Below are 17,281 nucleotides of genomic sequence, written 5' to 3' on the forward strand. Positions count from 1 at the left end.
ACTGGTTCAGTATGCCACATATTTGAGGAAAGGAGCCGTCCCATGTAAGTGTAGGATTTTCCTTTTTATTACAGTTGAGCCAATTGTCTTTTATTTGTAGGTGCAAGAGTTTGAGCATGTAAATGGAAAGCTGAGTTCTCCGGATCTGATTCCCATCGGCATGGAACTGAAGAAGCTGACTGAGAGTTTATCTTCTGATCCCAACACCCCTGTGCCAGCCAGCCCTGTTGCTACACAGCCTGGCACTCCCGTCCCCTCAGGTCAGAACAAAGTAGAGCTTTGATTCTCTGCCCGAACCAGATTGGACTCGACCCAACCTTCCGTGTTCGGGATGGGCTGTAATTTCTCCCAAAAAAAACACTCCACCCCGGGCTTAAAACGGGTATCAGTGTGTATCAGTTATGTCATGAAAAATGTAAGGGCTGTGTCCTGCTGTGTGTGACTGCCATCTTCTGGATATCTGGGACAGAAACCACGCAGGTTCATGTAGGGTCGGGCCTGATTTTTTTTGGGGCCCGATCATAGCTCTAGAACAAAGTGTCTGTGCTTGTCATGATTTTTTTTTTTTTTTATCTGTCATGTAAAATGAATGCTCAGAACAAGTTTTTTCCTAAAAAAAAAAAAAAGAAAAGAGTTTGAGTTGTTGTTGTTTTCTGGATTGTAGAGAAGAATGAGTCTCTCTCGGGTACCGCTGAAGACAAGGAGACCGCAGAGCAAGATAGCAAGAAACTGTCAGAGCAGGAAGTGAGTCCTTTTTTCCCTTCCACTATCCATCACTGTCATTCTGTTCCCCCTTTATTGTCTTGTCCATCTTCTCATGGTTCATCGCACTTTGACCACACTCGTCTTATCATCTTCAGAAGACGCGTCTGTCAAACTTAGACACCTTTTAACTTGTCTCTCTCTGCCCTCTACCCTTCTTTCTCCCTCCTCCTCCTCCTCCTCCTCCTGTTGCCCTGTGTGTTATTTTCCCTCGGCAGTCTTCCAGTGCAGAGCCAGCATCTGTACCAGAGAAGGTAGCTGACAGCGAGGAGAGCAAGGCCAGCTCAGAGGAGAAAACAGGAGATGAGAGGGACAGAACCGAGTCGCCCTCTGCAAAAACAGAGCCATCTGCCAACCCAAAAGAGTCCGCTTTGAAGCTGTCAGAGCTATCATCCAGTCAAACCTCACCTAACTGTGAGTGGTGCATGATGATGTGCTGCAATTCTTCTTTTTTTCCCTGCAAGGTTGTACTTTATTTAATTGGGTCTTTGTTGTTGTTGTTATCCACAGTGGAGCCCTGCAAAGATACAGAGAAGTCCTCAGAAAAGGGAGATACGGATTCTCCTCTGGCAAAAACTGAAGACAAGGAAAATAAGCCAGGTATGCATGCTGTGAATCCTTGACTCACACCAGTACATTAGCTCTGCTTTTTGAAACGAAAAGGAATCTTCAGTGGCAGTCCTTTTATTGAGACATTTCTTTTAAGAGATGGTTCTGTCTATTTATGTAGCCATTGCAGATGATATGAAGAGTGAGGATGCATCGGAGGGTCGATTGAATGGAGACAAAGACACTTTGGATGACATGGATGAGAGCAGGAAAGAGGACAAAAATGGATACAAAGTCAAGTTCATGTTTAATATCGCTGACGGAGGTTTCACAGGTAAGAACAAGTCAGACTCGTGTTTTGATCCTAAATGAACCGGGCATTGGCCAAAGAAGACTACTTAATGCATATGAAGTTATATACGAATAGTTCAACGTACAAAAGAATAAACAAAAAACCTAATATACAAGACACAGAAGTATTTTAATATGAAAAAAGAAAAGCAAGAATAAGCAAATAAATAAATAAATACTCTTGTCCGAAAGGGAGTAAGAGGAAGCTAAATGCTTTTCGGGTCTTACCCTTTTTGAAATGTCCATACCTTTACATCTTTAACTACAAACATACGTACTATTAACATAATGAATATTACATACTTGCAGCAATATTGTACAACACTGTACTGTATGTGTGAGACAGAAAATAAACCATAGCTGTTGAAACTATATGTTATTTATGCCAATCAATTTAGCATCGTGGGCACTTTTTGCACTGTCAAGGGATTTCTTTTTGAACTCTCTTATTTCCAGCTAGTTGTTTTTTGCTCGTACACGGTCCAATTCTTTTTTTTTAAATATGTGGAGGAACTTGCTCACGTCTGCATGTTGTGTTTGGGTATTTACCTCCTCTCTCTGTTCTCCTGTGACTCACTACAGGTTGTGTATTTCAGGTGCCACAATGAAACAGCTTTGTTTGCTTATGAATCTTGTTTGTGTTGTTAATTCTGCTCGTACTCCTGGTTATGTGCCGGCAGCATCTTGAATGTTACTTTTTATTCTTGCGAAAACTTTTTTGTTTTGTTTGTCTTTATACTTTCGCCATCAGAGTTGCACACCCTCTGGCAAACCGAAGAGCGGGCGGCGCTGTCTTCTGGAAAGATGCATGACATCTGGCACCGTCGCCATGACTACTGGCTTCTAGCTGGCATTGTTACGTATCCTTTTCCAGATGTAGAAGCGAGAAGCTCAGCATCTGGCAAAGTAATGTAATTACTTATGACCTGGAGGGGGGGTTTGATATTTACAAACTGTGAGAAGTGATAGAAAACTACGTTTTCCACGAACCTGAAGAAGTTTATGAGGCTCTGCATTTCTTTTCCTTGACCGGGAATCTATCTCAGTCATGGCTATGCTCGCTGGCAGGACATTCAGAATGACCCACGTTACGCTATTCTGAACGAGCCCTTCAAGACTGAGATGCATAAGGGCAACTACCTAGAGATGAAGAACAAGTTCCTGGCTCGCCGCTTTAAGGCAATCAAGAGTCTTTATAATTAAAAATAACCACTGAAGGCTGAAATAATTCAAGGATTAAAGGATTTGTTATATCTGAATGCAAATTGAAACATGCGGTCTCGCAAATTGTATCTCCCTCTGCCTGTCACTTCTGTGCTTCATACACACACACTCTCTCTCTCTGTCTCTCTGTAGTTGTTGGAGCAGGCTCTGGTGATTGAGGAGCAGTTGAGGCGGGCAGCCTACCTGAATATGACCCAGGATCCCAGTCACCCGGCCATGGCTCTCAACACTCGCTTCACTGAGGTGGAATGTCTGGCAGAGTCCCACCAGCACCTGTCCAAAGAGTCCCTGGCCGGGAACAAGCCTGCCAATGCCGTGCTGCACAAAGGTCTGCGGGCCTGTTTCGAAAATAGCAACAGTCGTAATTGTCAGAATTCCTGCCTCACCTGCCAAAGGCTGGTAAACTGGGAACAAAAAAAAAAAGAAATCCTGCACAAATGACATTTACAGGGCAAAGTTAGCCCACCGGTTATCTGTGCTGTGCTGTGAATAAAATCAGGTTGTGCATGGAACATTCATTCAAGACGCAAGGGCACTTTTTTAATCTCTTAAAATCCCCCTATAATTATCATAATTTCGAAATGAATACATTCAAAAAACACATTTCATCAAGTACTAAATATTCTTTCTTTTGGTGTCTTTTCATATGCTGCTCCATTAGAATACGATTTTGTGTTTGTGCGCTAAGACTATTTCAACCCCTTTCTAATGCAAATGGTCTTAATTTATTTTTTTTTATCCTAAGGCAGTTAACCTGCCACACTGTTTCTTGTTTCAAGATACAGACAATTGTACAAATTATGTAGAACTGTCTTAAAACAACTTGATTTCATTTGCAGTTGTATCCATCTATCCAGACAGTAAATGGAAGGGCTTTAAGATGTTTCCACACCACTCATATGTGTAGAGCATCTAACAGGCAGCCAGTAAAGATCCTGTTTGACACAGTGGCTTTTTTATTCTTTTAATTTGACTCACTGTCAAAACCTGCTTACAGTGATTAGCAGGAGGAACATTTGGGAATAGCCCAAGACCAACAACTGTACAAAAGGGTTGCAATGTTAGCTTTTGAAAATGTTGTTGTCTGCGACCCTTATTGATTTATCTGTCAGTGAAAAACAATTATGGCATTTAGTTCTTGGCAGTTGTTACAGTAATTTAAGGCCCTGGATCGCACAATTCATTTTAATGATTTGTAGTTATTTACACTCTTTTTTTTTTTTTTTTTTTTTTTTTTACATAGGATTTAAATAAACATTTTCATACGGTTTCTCGTTTCCTCACTAAGTGATACTACATGTGAGATAAAATGAGTTTTAACATTATTAAGACCACTTTTTCTGATTGTGTGTATATGTGTGTGTGTGTGTGTGTGTGATTTCCTACAGTGCTGAACCAGCTGGAGGAACTTCTGAGTGACATGAAAGCTGATGTGACGCGGCTGCCCAACATGCTGTCCAGGATACCGCCGGTGTCGGCCCGTCTGCAGATGTCTGAGAGGAGCATCCTGAGCCGCCTCACCAGCCGAGGGAGCGAGCCTCCACCACAGCAGGTGAGACGAGACACAGCGAGCAAGAAGGTCAGGGTGGCTTCAGAAAACTCTTATAACAAGCAATCCATTCTTCAGTAGCAAAAACATGTCAATACAAGAAATTCTTGTCTGATTGATTTCCTTAATAAAAAAGAGTAGGCTATCTGAACCCATTTGTTTAAAGATTTTTAGCACTAGAAGACGGAGAAGTCTTTTTACTGTTGTCTTGATAAGAATGACTAGTCTCTTTCCTAATGCCACATTTCCACTGCATGGTACGGCACGGCTCTAATCAACTCGACTTGCTCTTTTTCGGTTTTTCCATAGGCGAAAGTTGTGGATAGTACCTGATACCTGGTACTTTTTTTTGGTACCAATTCAGTCGAGGTTCCAACCGAGTTGAGCCGATACTAGAAGGTGGAGTCAAAACACGGCAGGCTACTGATTGGTCAGAGAGAACCGTCACTACCGCGACACGGGACATCCTGTACAAACCCGCCATTTTAAAACAGCCAAACTACCATAGCAACCACAATTGTTTTATTCACTTGACCCAGATTAAAAAAAAAAAAGTCAGACCACAAAACTACGGCCCACACTACGCCGCACACTACGCCGCACACTACGCCGCACACTACGTGTACACTACACCGCACACTACGCAACTACGTACAATTGAAAGGATCCAGCGAGTGTCACGTTGAAGATGATGTCACAGCAGTTTTACACAGCGTCACTATGGAGGTCAGTTAGGAATCCCGACTACACTGAGGGGGTACTATCTGCAGTGGAAAACAAAATAGAGAAAAGTACATAGTACCAAACGTTAGTCAAAAGGAACCAAACAATGCAATGGAAATGAGGCATTAATGCTTAGGACATGGTGTGTTACTATGCAGTGGAGACTGCTGTGGAAACAAGCAGTGGTGGAGGAAGTATTCAGATCCTTTACTTAAATAAAAGTTCTAATACCACACTGTAAACATATTCTGTTACAAGTAAAAGTCCTGCATTGAAAATGTTACTTAAGTAAAAGTATGTATGTATCATCAGGAAAACTGATACTCACATTTTAGAAACTGGAAACAATCCAAATAGTTCTGTCAATCAACTAAGTGTCAGCTAATCATAGGCCTAGGCCTGTATATTGTTGGTTTTTTATAACCTGCATGTGTTTTGTGTGCAAAAATCTTAATTTGTAAAGTAATTAGTAACTAAAGCTGTCAGATGAATGTAGTGGAGTAAAAAAGTACAATATTTCTCTCTGAAATTTAGCGGAGTAGATGTAGAATGAAAAGAAAGGACTCAAGTAAAGCACAAGTACCTCAAATGTGTACTTAAGTACAGTACTTGAGTAAATGTTACTTAGTTACATTCCACCACTGGAAACAAGGCTCACTAAAGTGTGCGGCAGGGCTGAGTACATTTTAGAAATAAAAGGCTATGGCCCAAAAACTTTGAAGTGTTCTGTAGTCACGACTCAGCAACCACATTATTCCTCCAAAAACCTGTGGAGACTCCAACTCCCTATCCCCCATGGAAGACTTTCCCCAGGTGTAATGAAAAGTCTCCCTTAAGTTGTTTACTTTCATCACTGAGCTCCACGGTTCAGTCCCAGAGGATTTAACAAAGGCTGTATTAGCTTTCATCTCTCCTACACCTGTTCACCAGAGTTGAGTGTGTGTGTGTAAGTGTAAGTGTGTGTGTGTGTAAGTGTAAGTGTGTGTGTGTGTGTGTTTTGTTCGCTGTTGTGCAAGAGATCATTTCAGCCAAGCAACGGGATTGGTCATGCATTCTGACTGTGCTTTTTGGGTTGCTATGCCAACTCTTGTCGTCACCAGGGTAACAGCCGGCAATCTAACTTGCTCTCCTTTGTTATTTTTATTTGCTTGCTTTCCTACAGTAGGAAAAAAGCTTTTCAAACCCGCTGAAAGTTGCGTGGAAGAATGAATACGTGCCGTGTCACTTTAAATATAGACAGCTTCCCTCTCTTGTTATCATCGAAATAGGAGTCGTGTAAAGTTGTAACATGCAGCAGGATAACTAAAGTTTGTTTCTCAGCCTTTTAGCCAGGGTGGGTTTGGCTGCTCCCAGATGTACAGCAGCAGCTTTGGTGGAGGATTCAGAGGACCGGGTGGACAGCCCATGGTCAACTACAGTCAGATGCCTCTGGGACCCTACATCAGCGGTATGGATCCACATTTATAGTAGGATGTTGTACAGTAGATAGGTAGAACAGGTGCGACTGGAGGTTGTTCATGCAACTTACATTATTTGCTAACTGAAATTAAGCTGTCAATAGACTGATATAAATCAATCGTTTTTGTCAAAGAAGACATTTCCATGTATGGCACACGATTACTAAATCTGAATTTGACATGTATTCCAGTGTACAACACATGCCAATTTGTGTAATAGATGAGGTCACTCCGCTAACTTTTTTGGATGGTTGCTAAATTGAATTCGATGTGAGGTGCCAACCCGTTCTCACTCCCATCTCGTCACCTACTGACGCTTGGTCAGTGGCTCTCAGCGTCAGATACCGACGCCAAAAATCCCCCTTTAGCGTCTGTATGGAACGCAACGGGCAGAGCAGCAGAAGCTCAACCGCGGCGCTGTAAGATGATTCAGTATGTACGGTAGCGAGTAGTATGAAAGACCGAAAAATCTGCGTAAGGAGGCAGGTTGGGTTGGTAGATGGGTCAAACAACACAGCCTTCCCCCCAGGAGGCTGAGGTTTGTGTACTGTTGTTGTCCCACGTGTCACTTACACGTACATGTTTTGACCCCACCAACAATCGTTCCCTAACCATAGTCTATATCCACGACGTTCCACTCCCGGGATTGATCTGGTGGTGCCGGCTGGATGTCTGTTTCCTTCTGCTTTCTTTGTGTTGTGATTTTAAACGGTGGATTAATGAGGACTACGGTTAACTGCTCCTCAGATCTCTGCAGGGTAGATCCAGACAGCTAGCTAGACTATCTGTCCAATCTGAGTTTTCTGTTGTACGACTAAAACAACTTTTGAACGTACACATGCTCCACCAAAACAAGTTCCTTCCCGAGGCTATTTTGCAGCGGCACCGTGGCTCCGTCTGGCGCTTAGCGCCGGACGTGACGATTGTGATTGGTTTAAAGAAACAGCAATGGACTAGCCAGACCCTCCTCCGCGGCGCTGTGGAGGAAGGTCTGGCAATGTGAGACAACCATAACAATAACTAAGTGGTTTTACCCTGCACTTTGAAATATGAAACCAAATCAGTCCCGATCCAGAGCGTTAAAAAGTGACGCCAAGAGTCCCGACCATGCGCGTTGAAAAATGGGCGCCAAAAGGGGTACCCGGAGCGTAAAATATCGCCGCGAATAGGATTACATTGGTTTAAGTTGAAAGCCCCCTGCGTCTGACTGAGATGCTGAAGGAGACTTTTTGCTTCAGTAACTAACGCACCGGACCATGCATCGTTTTTTGACGCGCTGGGAGTGAGACTGTGTTGGAGGTGCAATGAATTTAAAGGATCATTCTGGTTTATGACAGCTTAGGTCTTATTTTGATCATTACTCTTTCTAATAATTAGATTTTCTTTACCAAGTTCATTGTTGCAATCTGGAACGCGACACCATCTAAAACATTATCTGTGGTATCACACCCACAGAGACGGCAGATAAAAAAAAAAAAACATGCATTCAGACGATCATGCATGTTTTATACGAACCCCCGGGTGAGTTAAACGTATTTGAGTAATAATTTCAATTCCTTTGTTTTCTCTTCCAAACTGTCCCATCTACCACAGCTTACAGACCGACGTCCTTATTCAACTTTGACCTATCTTACTTACCTTAGTTGCATACACAATGGGGGTTTGCAGTCATTTTGGGTATGCTCACTTTCAGTTTTTGTTTTTTAATAAGTTACTGTGCTTGTTCTGTTTGAAAAACCACTGCATCAAAAGCTTTTTAATTGTCATAATTCTCACTACAATATGCTACAAAAAGTAGATATTTATTTAGTCAAAATGAAGCACTAAAATATGAAGTGTCTTTCCTCTCTAGTGTCCTCGAATGGCCCTCCACCCCCTACAAGCCATCTGGACAAGAAGTCACTTGACTCCTTGAGAGACGTGGCTACGCCTGACCTCAAGTCAGGCAAACCTAGTGATGTCATCTGTATTGAGGACTAGGCCAGCTCTGTAATAAACTGACCTGAGGTCAGAAACTCCCAGGGATGGAATCTGTGTGGATGACAGCTGCCCATCTCTTCCGTCACATCCTCCTCTTTCTCCTGCTCCTTCCTGACTTAAAAATCTACAAAGTCAAGCTCTCTGAGGCGATTCACTTTTTTTGATTAATGCAGATGTATCTATCTTAACAATTGCACTTTCATCTTTCAAGGATCTTATAGACGTATTTCAGTAGATGTTTGCTTTTGTTAACCTGTGCGGGAGGGCCGAGGAAAATGATGCAGCTTTTCTGAAAGGAGTTTTATTTTCAGCACTATAGGGCGAAACTCAAGCAAGTTGGCATGACAGAGTTTGCGATTCTCTTGATTAGGGCTCATTCTAATCATGGAATGTGTGTTTTGTTCGCGCCGGCCTCGACTTCTTTCATTCTGCATTTTACCCATCTGCCTATTCACTCTGTACACTGTGACTGTGCCCCACTGGAACGTATTCCCTGTGAAGAGGAGTTAAAGATGCCTTCAGTCATAGTTTGATAGGAGATTGTTTTTTTCCCGAGGGGCCACTATTGTTACTTTCAAATGAATATGTGTTTTGTCATTCATGTAGTAACCAGTGGATAAAGTATTGATTTGAAAGCATCAAAAAAGCTATTATCATGTATGCAGTAGCTGGACACAGTCTGTCTGAATCCTCTAAAGACTGCCACCCACTGGTAATTTGGAGAAAGTCATCTCCGCAAAACCTGCAGATACACATGACTGCAGTACCAGTAACCTGTGAGGGTTGGCTTCTTGTACTGTATATACTCAGAGACTGCTGTTTATTTTACCTCACATAGGTCTAATCATAGTGAATATGTATACATACACGGATGAAATCAGGAGCCTGGCTTGACATTGTACATGAAGATCGAGCAGAGGAGAAAAAGCTGCAGGAGTGGCAAAAATGATTTTTTTAACGCATTTCAGAGAAGTATTTCTGTGTATGGTACAATATTTGTGATTCTTATTATATTTGAATGTTAGTAGTGGCTGTAGAGCTTAACCCTGGGGCCTTGGCCAGTGGGACTGCACTATAAACAGGAACTCATCTGGTTTACATCCACATACAGGGCTTTAATGTTCAGGCCTAACTGCGAACAGAGTCCTGAGTGGAGAGTGGCTTCCCCCCAAAAAAAATTCCCCCCCCCTTACGTACATCCAAGGGACTTGCCCAGTTCCCTTTCAATGTTAGAACTGAATAAGAACATATGTGCTTATGGCGCAGTGTCACTAAGTATTTGTCGCAAAATGAGCTTTTGTTTGCTTCTCTTTATGTTAAGGTGAAATAAGATGCCATTATTAAAGATGATGCAGTATGATGCAATGTATTTCCTCCACACAGGTGAAGACTGTAATTGGTTGTGTCACAGTCCAAACCTACATTTGCCAGAATATTCTCTGTACATCAGCTTCTAAGGACCAATGTTGCACAGCATTACTCTTTAGATAATGTCTTCACTTCCAGTCTCCGTGGTTATTTTTTTGGGGCTCCTTTGAGAGTGCTACTATTGCTTTACCTGGTGTGAAGACACGTTAGCATGGTCTAGCTACATATCTTGTCCATTCCATCTACTACTATTATGTGCTAAAGTGGGCTGTCCACTAAGACAAACAATATTTTATAAATTCAAGCTTACTGTAATTCCTTTTCTATGAAGGCATTTGCTCGAATGTTTGGACTCAAAGTGCAAATTGTTGTTGACATATTTATCTTTTTCTTTCTTTTTCCAAAGACCAGTGGCATTACCTGTTTGTATTATTATCGCCATTGACAGCACTTATTTGACTTTGTTGGGATGACGATTGTGATTGGACTAATCTAAAAGAAGAAGAGGCAGTGTTGTACAGTGTTGGTGAGTGTATTTTCTTACTCTCCTTTTGCAACTTCAAATGGTTGTCCGGAGGTGCTCTCTTCTGACCCCTTTTCACTCAACACACTTTAACATAGTACTAAAATTCAGTTTCAGCCCTTTATCGGACGGATTTTTGAAGCACCATGAAATGAACCTTGAAGTGCATCATATCAGCGTTTGCGCTACTCTTTGTTAGTGTTTATCAGTGCTGTTATTGTTCATTGTGTTTCTGTCCATGCCATCCATTGCTTGACCATGACATGTATTAGGTTGCTTGACAGATAGAACCTCAGAAACATGTAAATACTTGAAAGATTTTTCAGAGAAAAGTCCATCTCATACAGATTTACGTATCAAACTGGAAAACAAAAGATGAATGTCTGCTGGATGCTGTTGCCATAGAACTGCAGAGTGTGCCGTATGTGCTCATTAATCAAAATCATGTCCCTTCCCCCCCACCCCCTCTGGAGTGATGACGGCGAGACAACGTCAAAAACAAGATACTCCAATGAAATGCAATCAAACTGAAGTCAGTCATGAATGTAATGTCTGTTAGAAAAAAAAGGCTTCAGTCTAATACTATAAATATGTTAACAATGTATGTACATGCTTATTAACATGGCTTCAAAAGCTACCAAAAGACCCTGATTAAAGGCACCTTTGTTGCAGTGAATGCACAGCATGTGAAGCGTCATGGCGGTTCACTTTGGGGAGGCGGCGGTGTATCTAGCATTTAGAGACAACAAGCTCCAAGCAGTGTAATGGTTCTGATATTTGTGCTGTATAGCAAATTGAATGAAAAAAAAAGTGAATTTCTGTGTATTTGTTCAATGTGTTTTAATAAATCTTCTGGACAACAGTGACATTGTGTGATCGTTCCCTTGTAGTTTAGCCTGCAGACGAATGAATGAATCACTGAGTTGAGGAGGGCTTCAGATTTAATAAAGGCAATTGACCATCTTGACTCGACCTCACACATAAGTCTTGTGTTCATTGTGCAGCTTCTTCCAGCGCCACAATCTGCACTGCTGTAAATGTGAGAGGCAGTAACGGAAGCACTGGTGTGGTTAGGGAGGGACAAAAATAGCAGACAGAAGACATTCATGGAGTAGTCGCAGACGATTTTAAAGACAAAAGAGGAATAAAGAAATACTTAGATCCTGAACGAAAGTTTGAGAAACTCTCAAACTGAAACCAGACGATGCTTCATTTGTTAAAGATAATGTAACATTAGCCAATCACAGCCTGTACTCCAGGTTTTATGTTCTGCTGTCCCTGATGTACATTGTTTTATGCAAACTTCAGTGTTTTTTAGCGTATATCTTTACATATTTTCTATTATATTTCATTAGTTTGGTATGTTAAGTCTTTGTTTTGTTTTTCACCTGGCTGTGAGACAAATTTCCCCTTGGGCACAATAAAGTTAAAGTTGCATGGTAGCTGCTGTGTAACTTAATAAGTGACCCGATCAGAAACAATTGCATTATGAAATCACTACTTTGGCCAAAGTATGGCCCACAGTAATAAACTAAAAGGGATGGTAAATAGACTTTTTTTTTTTTTTTTTTTTTTTCAACCGCAGCATCTTTTAGAGAGTGCTTTAATTGCTATTTTTGCATCAGTAAAACTGGCAATTTAACATAATGCAATCCTATCATTATATTTCTTTTCAAGTTGGATACCAGGGTGCTTATTTAATGTTTTTTAGTACAACGGTATCAGCTCATTTTCAGACACTCATAAACACACACAGTTAACATAATCAACAAAATGATGACGGCATGAAGTTTGTGCAGCATATTCATTCTATATTCTTAGGTTTCATTCATTATACTCAGACATTTACTCCATGTTCTAAGAGTTCTCAATATTCTCATGAATTATTTCCTGAATGCAATACATTATATCATAAGATATATAATATAATACTTTATGTAGCTTAATGTATGTGTTGAATGAACACAGTACTCTTTTCTTTTATGAGTCCTTGGTCATATCATATTGTGCAATGTGTTCAGGTTGTGTGTGTGTGTGTGTGTGTGTGTAATGTATCTGAAAGAAGTCCTGAATAAATAAAGGTTGAATTAAAAAAAAAAAAAACAACCTAACGCTTCTGATGCTTTTTCATATGCTTGCGTCATCAACATTTTCATTAAAGCTTCTTACAACAGTCAGTGCTTATATTTTTGATACAAAATACTTCTTACGTGAAATATTATTTTGTAACAAAGTATCATTTTTTAAATTCTTATGGAATGTGTCAGATGTATTGCTCCAATTCCTTTTTTTCCTTTGGCTGCTCCCTTCAAATCTCCTTCGTGTTGATGACCAGACATCAGTTACCACCTTTTCTTCCTAAATCTCAGCCATTAAAGAGAAATTCATTCAGCTGACTCCGGTACAGTGTGAACTTCAGTCCCACACGGAAGTGTTTTTCAGACAGCATTGCCGCTAATTCCGTTTGTCCAACCCACTTCTTCTGTAGAAATCCCCTGATTGGTACACATGCGGCCCCCTAGGCTTTTCATTGGCCGCATGCTTGACTTTGCCACTCTGCCATTGGTCGGTTGTGTCTGAGAGCCCCCCCCCTGCTTTGTGCTGTTGTCTGGGGCAGCAGCAGGGGTCTGGAGAGTGGGAGGAGGGAGAAGACCAAAGAAAGGACAGAATGAGACTGGAGGGGCTGAGTGGGGAAAAGGACCCATCTAAAAAAGAGAGGGACAGAGAGGGGAGATAGAGGAAGGAACACAACCAGAGAGGCGAGGTAGAGAGAGAGAGAGAGAGAGAGGGGGAGGGATCAAAGAGGGTTAGCTCATCTAGAGCTGCTAGTGCAAACGTGCAGGGGAGAAGTTGTGGGAAAGTAAACAGAACAGGAGAATTCCAATCTGTTTTTCAGCCACTTGCAGCCCTAGCAGGGGACCACAGAGATGCCTGTGCTGGACCCGGAAGCGTGGTAACAACTGAGAGTTTATGGGAGGCTACCAGGATTAAAGTGTCACCAGGGTGCGCCTGGAGCTTCTTGGAGGACATACTACTGAAGACAAGGAGGTGAGAGACGTATATATTAAGCACTTTCCCTCTTTCCTTTCTTCCTTCCTTCCGTTCTGTCTCTCCTCTTTCTCCCTCCTCACTCTCAGCATGGCTAGCATGTTGCAAAGGCAGCCAGCTTTGTCCAAAGGGGGCTATTGATGGAGTGGAGATGGTGGGTGGGTGTGCTGGTTTGTGCTTCTCTGTCTCAGTCCCAACAGCCACACAGGAGCAGCTGAGAGGGCAAGGGGAAACGTGGAGGAGGAGAGGATGGGAACGGCAGATACCCGTGTGGGCCTTTTGGCAGAGTACACACACACACCACCATGGACGATTAAACCATAGCCTGCCTCAGAGAGCCGGCGGGGCCTTGTTGTGATAGCAGCAGTTCCTGAGACAGACACCAGGAAGGATGAGCGAGAGATTGGCGGCTCGTCCCAGATCCCACACCTCTGGCCGGCTGTTTTCTCACAGCCTCAGGCTATAAAAAGAGCCCGGGCCAGGCCTTAACCATTCCAGTTCGACGGTTGCTTCCCGGAGTACAATAGCCCCTCCCAGGATGGATTTCACGCAGCCTCTATACTCTGAGCAGAATAAAGAGGGGAGACAGGGAGGAGAGGGTTGAGGCGGGGGGTGCTAAGGGACCTCTGACCAAGTAATTTGCATTTTGAGCTAGGGCACTGTTTCTGCTTCACTTGCCGGATGTCTAAGTGCCTTTTTTTCTTTTCTTTTTTATAATTTATTTTTTAGGAAACTGCATGGACTCACTGTATCAGATTTTTGTTCACATTCCAGCACTTCCAACAGTCATTAACAATCCATGCATGCACGCATGGCCTGAAACTACCACAAAGACTTCACTATCAATGGGAGCCACACATTCACCCATACAACAACTTGCACTCACACAGTCATATGTACACATGCGAGGCCTTGGCGCTCAAGCACACAATCAGTCATTTGATAGTGGTGACACGCCTGCCACATGTTTAAAGGTGTACTGCATTACACACTGATACAATACATCCCTTTAGGAAGGTCCGATCATTATCTAAAAGGAGATATTCAGGGGTGTTTGTAAGTTGAGGCTTAGCTACATTATTTTGTTGTCACGCTCGCATGATGCCACCCAAACATGACTTCAAATTCAAAGCCGCAGATTTCAAAGCCAAGGCCACTTTACTGGATTCTATTTTCATGGGTGATATCTGATTTGACTGGCACATCGAAAGGGGCAGCCACTCCTCTTTTGCACTGATAAAAGTGGGAGCAGGCCTTGCTACCTGTGGCTCTACAATAGCTAACATCAGACAAACCCATTGACTGATGTCAACTGGCCGTAGGAGTACAAGTTTGGTCACCGCACGTTGCCAAAAACTGAATTGCCAGAGACCGTTTTACAGCTGACATTTTAGATATGCGTAAGTGTAGTTCAAATGACTGTTGTTGTTGTTGTTGTTGTTGGGTACTCTGTGTTGTGTCTCAGCTGTTGTACTTGTGGTGATACCATCGCCCAAGATGAGGCTGAATTTGGAGGAGATAGATCGTGTCTTCTCAGAACTCGTAGGAAACTTCATCCTGGAGCTTTGACTTTAAATGGAAACTAGATTCACCGTTTCAATTAGGACACTTTCGGCTTAGTCTTTACTACGCAAATTATCAACAGTAACACGCCTGTTGTACAGGATCATCCAAAAAACTAAAATCAACACTTCGAATGTGACTTTCTGCAAAATATTCGATCCTAGTGTTGGTGAAATCTTAAAGTTATTGAGCCAGGGGCAAACGCTGGATTTTGAAAGTGAGGCAGTTTATTAAAAAGACAAAGTAAGACAGATGTTTAATACATTGGCCTGTTGGTCAGCTTACCCTTTATGTAAAGAAACAGCAGAAAAAAGCATCACCTGTGCACTATAATATATAAAAGAGGCATTCAACAGATTTCACACTAAAGGTGACTTCATTCATCATGGGGATAACTAAGCCAGTCAAACCAGTTTTATTACAATTATTCTGTGGCTCTGGAGAAGCTGTGTCAAGTCTGAGATTCTTTCAAAATAACCATGATGACATGTCGGCTTGGGGTTGGAACCTGGAAGTGTGCAGTTTGAAAGGCGTGGACAAATACCAGACAGGGAGCGTTTAACTATTTGTTGCATCAGGGCAGGGTTTTCAAAGTCTGATATTGGGCCCTCTCCAGACAAAATTAAGACAACTGAGACCCCCCCTAACATCTCCCGTCATTCGTGTCACACTGTGAGGTACAACTTGTCCGCCTATATTTGTCCCTATATGCAACATATCCATGTACAATTATCTCTGGATTACTTTGACACCGAAGAAAACCCCAAAACATGTTGATTCTGAGGCTAGATCCTGGTTATTGTTCCATGTGAGGCACAAAATCTCCAGCCGCCTCTCTTGTCAGCTCTGCAAAAATTTATGCCGAGTTGTACATTTTAAAAATATTAGTCGTGCTCTATGTGGTTGACGTTGGACGGTGATGGCACGTGGCTATGAGTCACTCATCAGGATGGGGAAATCAACTTGACTCTCCAGTCTTCCGCTGACTCTGCTAACCTTCTGCTAACCTCCGGCCGACTCTGGTCAGTGAAGTTATAAAATGTAAACATCTGAGTAAACGAGGAGAAAAAGATGGAGAAGATGAGCTCAAGCTAGCAGGACCATCTTTTTCTGTGTGCCGATCTGACCGCCACGTTCTGTTTTTATGATGAATCGTGCAGAAGGAGCTGATGGGATAACTGGAACTCTACCTTGCACGTTTTCATGTCACAAATAAAATTCATTAATTGATTTGGTTGATGGATGTAAGGAGCATCTTTTTCTGGGATTTCTAAATGATGGACATCTGAGAGAATGTCCTCGTAAAGTGCAGGTCAGACTTATTTTAAAAATCTGTGTATCATTTCTGTTCAGCTGAGCTATGACACTTTTTGATGCTTGTTGCGGCAATTGGTGACGCTAAGAGTTTTAAAGTAGCTGCTGCTCCACCTGCTGACCGTGGTGACGAGTGGGTCAACCTACGTAAAACAGAGGAGCATGTTCAGTGGCCAGACTGATCTCATTAAGTGGCGTATGTATGACACGCCAATTCGTATGCCACGCATAATCGCTTTTTAGCGTGTTTATCAACGCCGTACGGCCGCCATTGACCTAAATTACGTGTAATTTTTCGCCGTAGCGAGCAGTATGAAAGGACGGAAGTCCACGGATGGGTAAAACACAGGACTTTCACCTGTATAGTTAGCATAGTAGCTGCTGAGGCTAAGACATCCCTGGCGCACAGGAGGCGGGACGCACGGATCCATCTCCCCTGGAACAAACGCTGTGTCAGGTGGGCAAACTCATGTGATGCGTAATTGATCCCGTGGATGATTTGTAGACCATTAAGTGAACAAGGTGTACCCGGTCCACCAAACACTGGGCCGTCTTGACGATCTTAATTCTGCACGTTTCTGTTAGTGTAGTCCTATTTACTATTTCATTATTTCCTCCGTGCGTGGCTCAGCGGATCTGTTCGCACTGTCACCTGCCGTGGAGACGCTGGCCTCATTAACCTTTCCTCCTCTGTCGGGTCTCCCTCGCGCTGGACTCCGTTTCACTGAGCGTACTAACACTTAGAAAAAATAAATTGCATTACCTCAGTGAGTTCGCACTGCTTATTGTGCGTAATTTGGACTGATACTGAGATGCATGTTGTTCTGTAACTGGTGTGGCGCTGCCACTTTTCTCTTGAGTTTCCACTTC

At 42.5% G+C, this 17,281-nt stretch overlaps 2 protein-coding genes across 8 annotated transcripts in view; both read left to right on the top strand.

Annotated features, from left to right (window-relative positions):
- Positions 1–11,348, top strand: part of chd5 (chromodomain helicase DNA binding protein 5) — a 50,021-nt gene extending 38,673 nt beyond the window's left edge. For 3 of the 5 annotated variants that reach the window (XM_028575107.1, XM_028575108.1, XM_028575111.1), the window contains exons 30-41: positions 101–260; positions 665–744; positions 981–1,176; positions 1,273–1,362; positions 1,493–1,645; positions 2,414–2,522; positions 2,709–2,841; positions 3,019–3,214; positions 4,275–4,438; positions 6,479–6,605; positions 8,071–8,136; positions 8,468–11,348. In XM_028575107.1, coding sequence (XP_028430908.1) covers positions 101–260; positions 665–744; positions 981–1,176; positions 1,273–1,362; positions 1,493–1,645; positions 2,414–2,522; positions 2,709–2,841; positions 3,019–3,214; positions 4,275–4,438; positions 6,479–6,605; positions 8,071–8,136; positions 8,468–8,595 — 1,602 coding nt within the window. In that variant the 3' untranslated portion in view covers positions 8,596–11,348. Of the gene's footprint in view, positions 1–100; positions 261–664; positions 745–980; positions 1,177–1,272; positions 1,363–1,492; positions 1,646–2,413; positions 2,523–2,708; positions 2,842–3,018; positions 3,215–4,274; positions 4,439–6,478; positions 6,606–8,070; positions 8,137–8,208; positions 8,293–8,467 lie in introns of all 5 variants that reach the window. The other 2 variants (XM_028575110.1, XM_028575109.1) reach the window with 2 other exon arrangements.
- Positions 11,349–13,036: 1,688 nt separating this feature from the next.
- Positions 13,037–17,281, top strand: part of arhgef10la (Rho guanine nucleotide exchange factor (GEF) 10-like a) — a 129,985-nt gene continuing 125,740 nt past the window's right edge. For all 3 annotated transcript variants that reach the window (XM_028576213.1, XM_028576215.1, XM_028576214.1), the window contains exon 1: positions 13,037–13,534. The gene's annotated coding sequence lies outside the window, so the exon portion shown is untranslated. The remainder of the gene's footprint in view (positions 13,535–17,281) is intronic.

The sequence above is a fragment of the Perca flavescens genome, chromosome 4 (genome assembly GCF_004354835.1).
Source record: "Perca flavescens isolate YP-PL-M2 chromosome 4, PFLA_1.0, whole genome shotgun sequence".
NCBI lineage: Eukaryota > Metazoa > Chordata > Actinopteri > Perciformes > Percidae > Perca > Perca flavescens.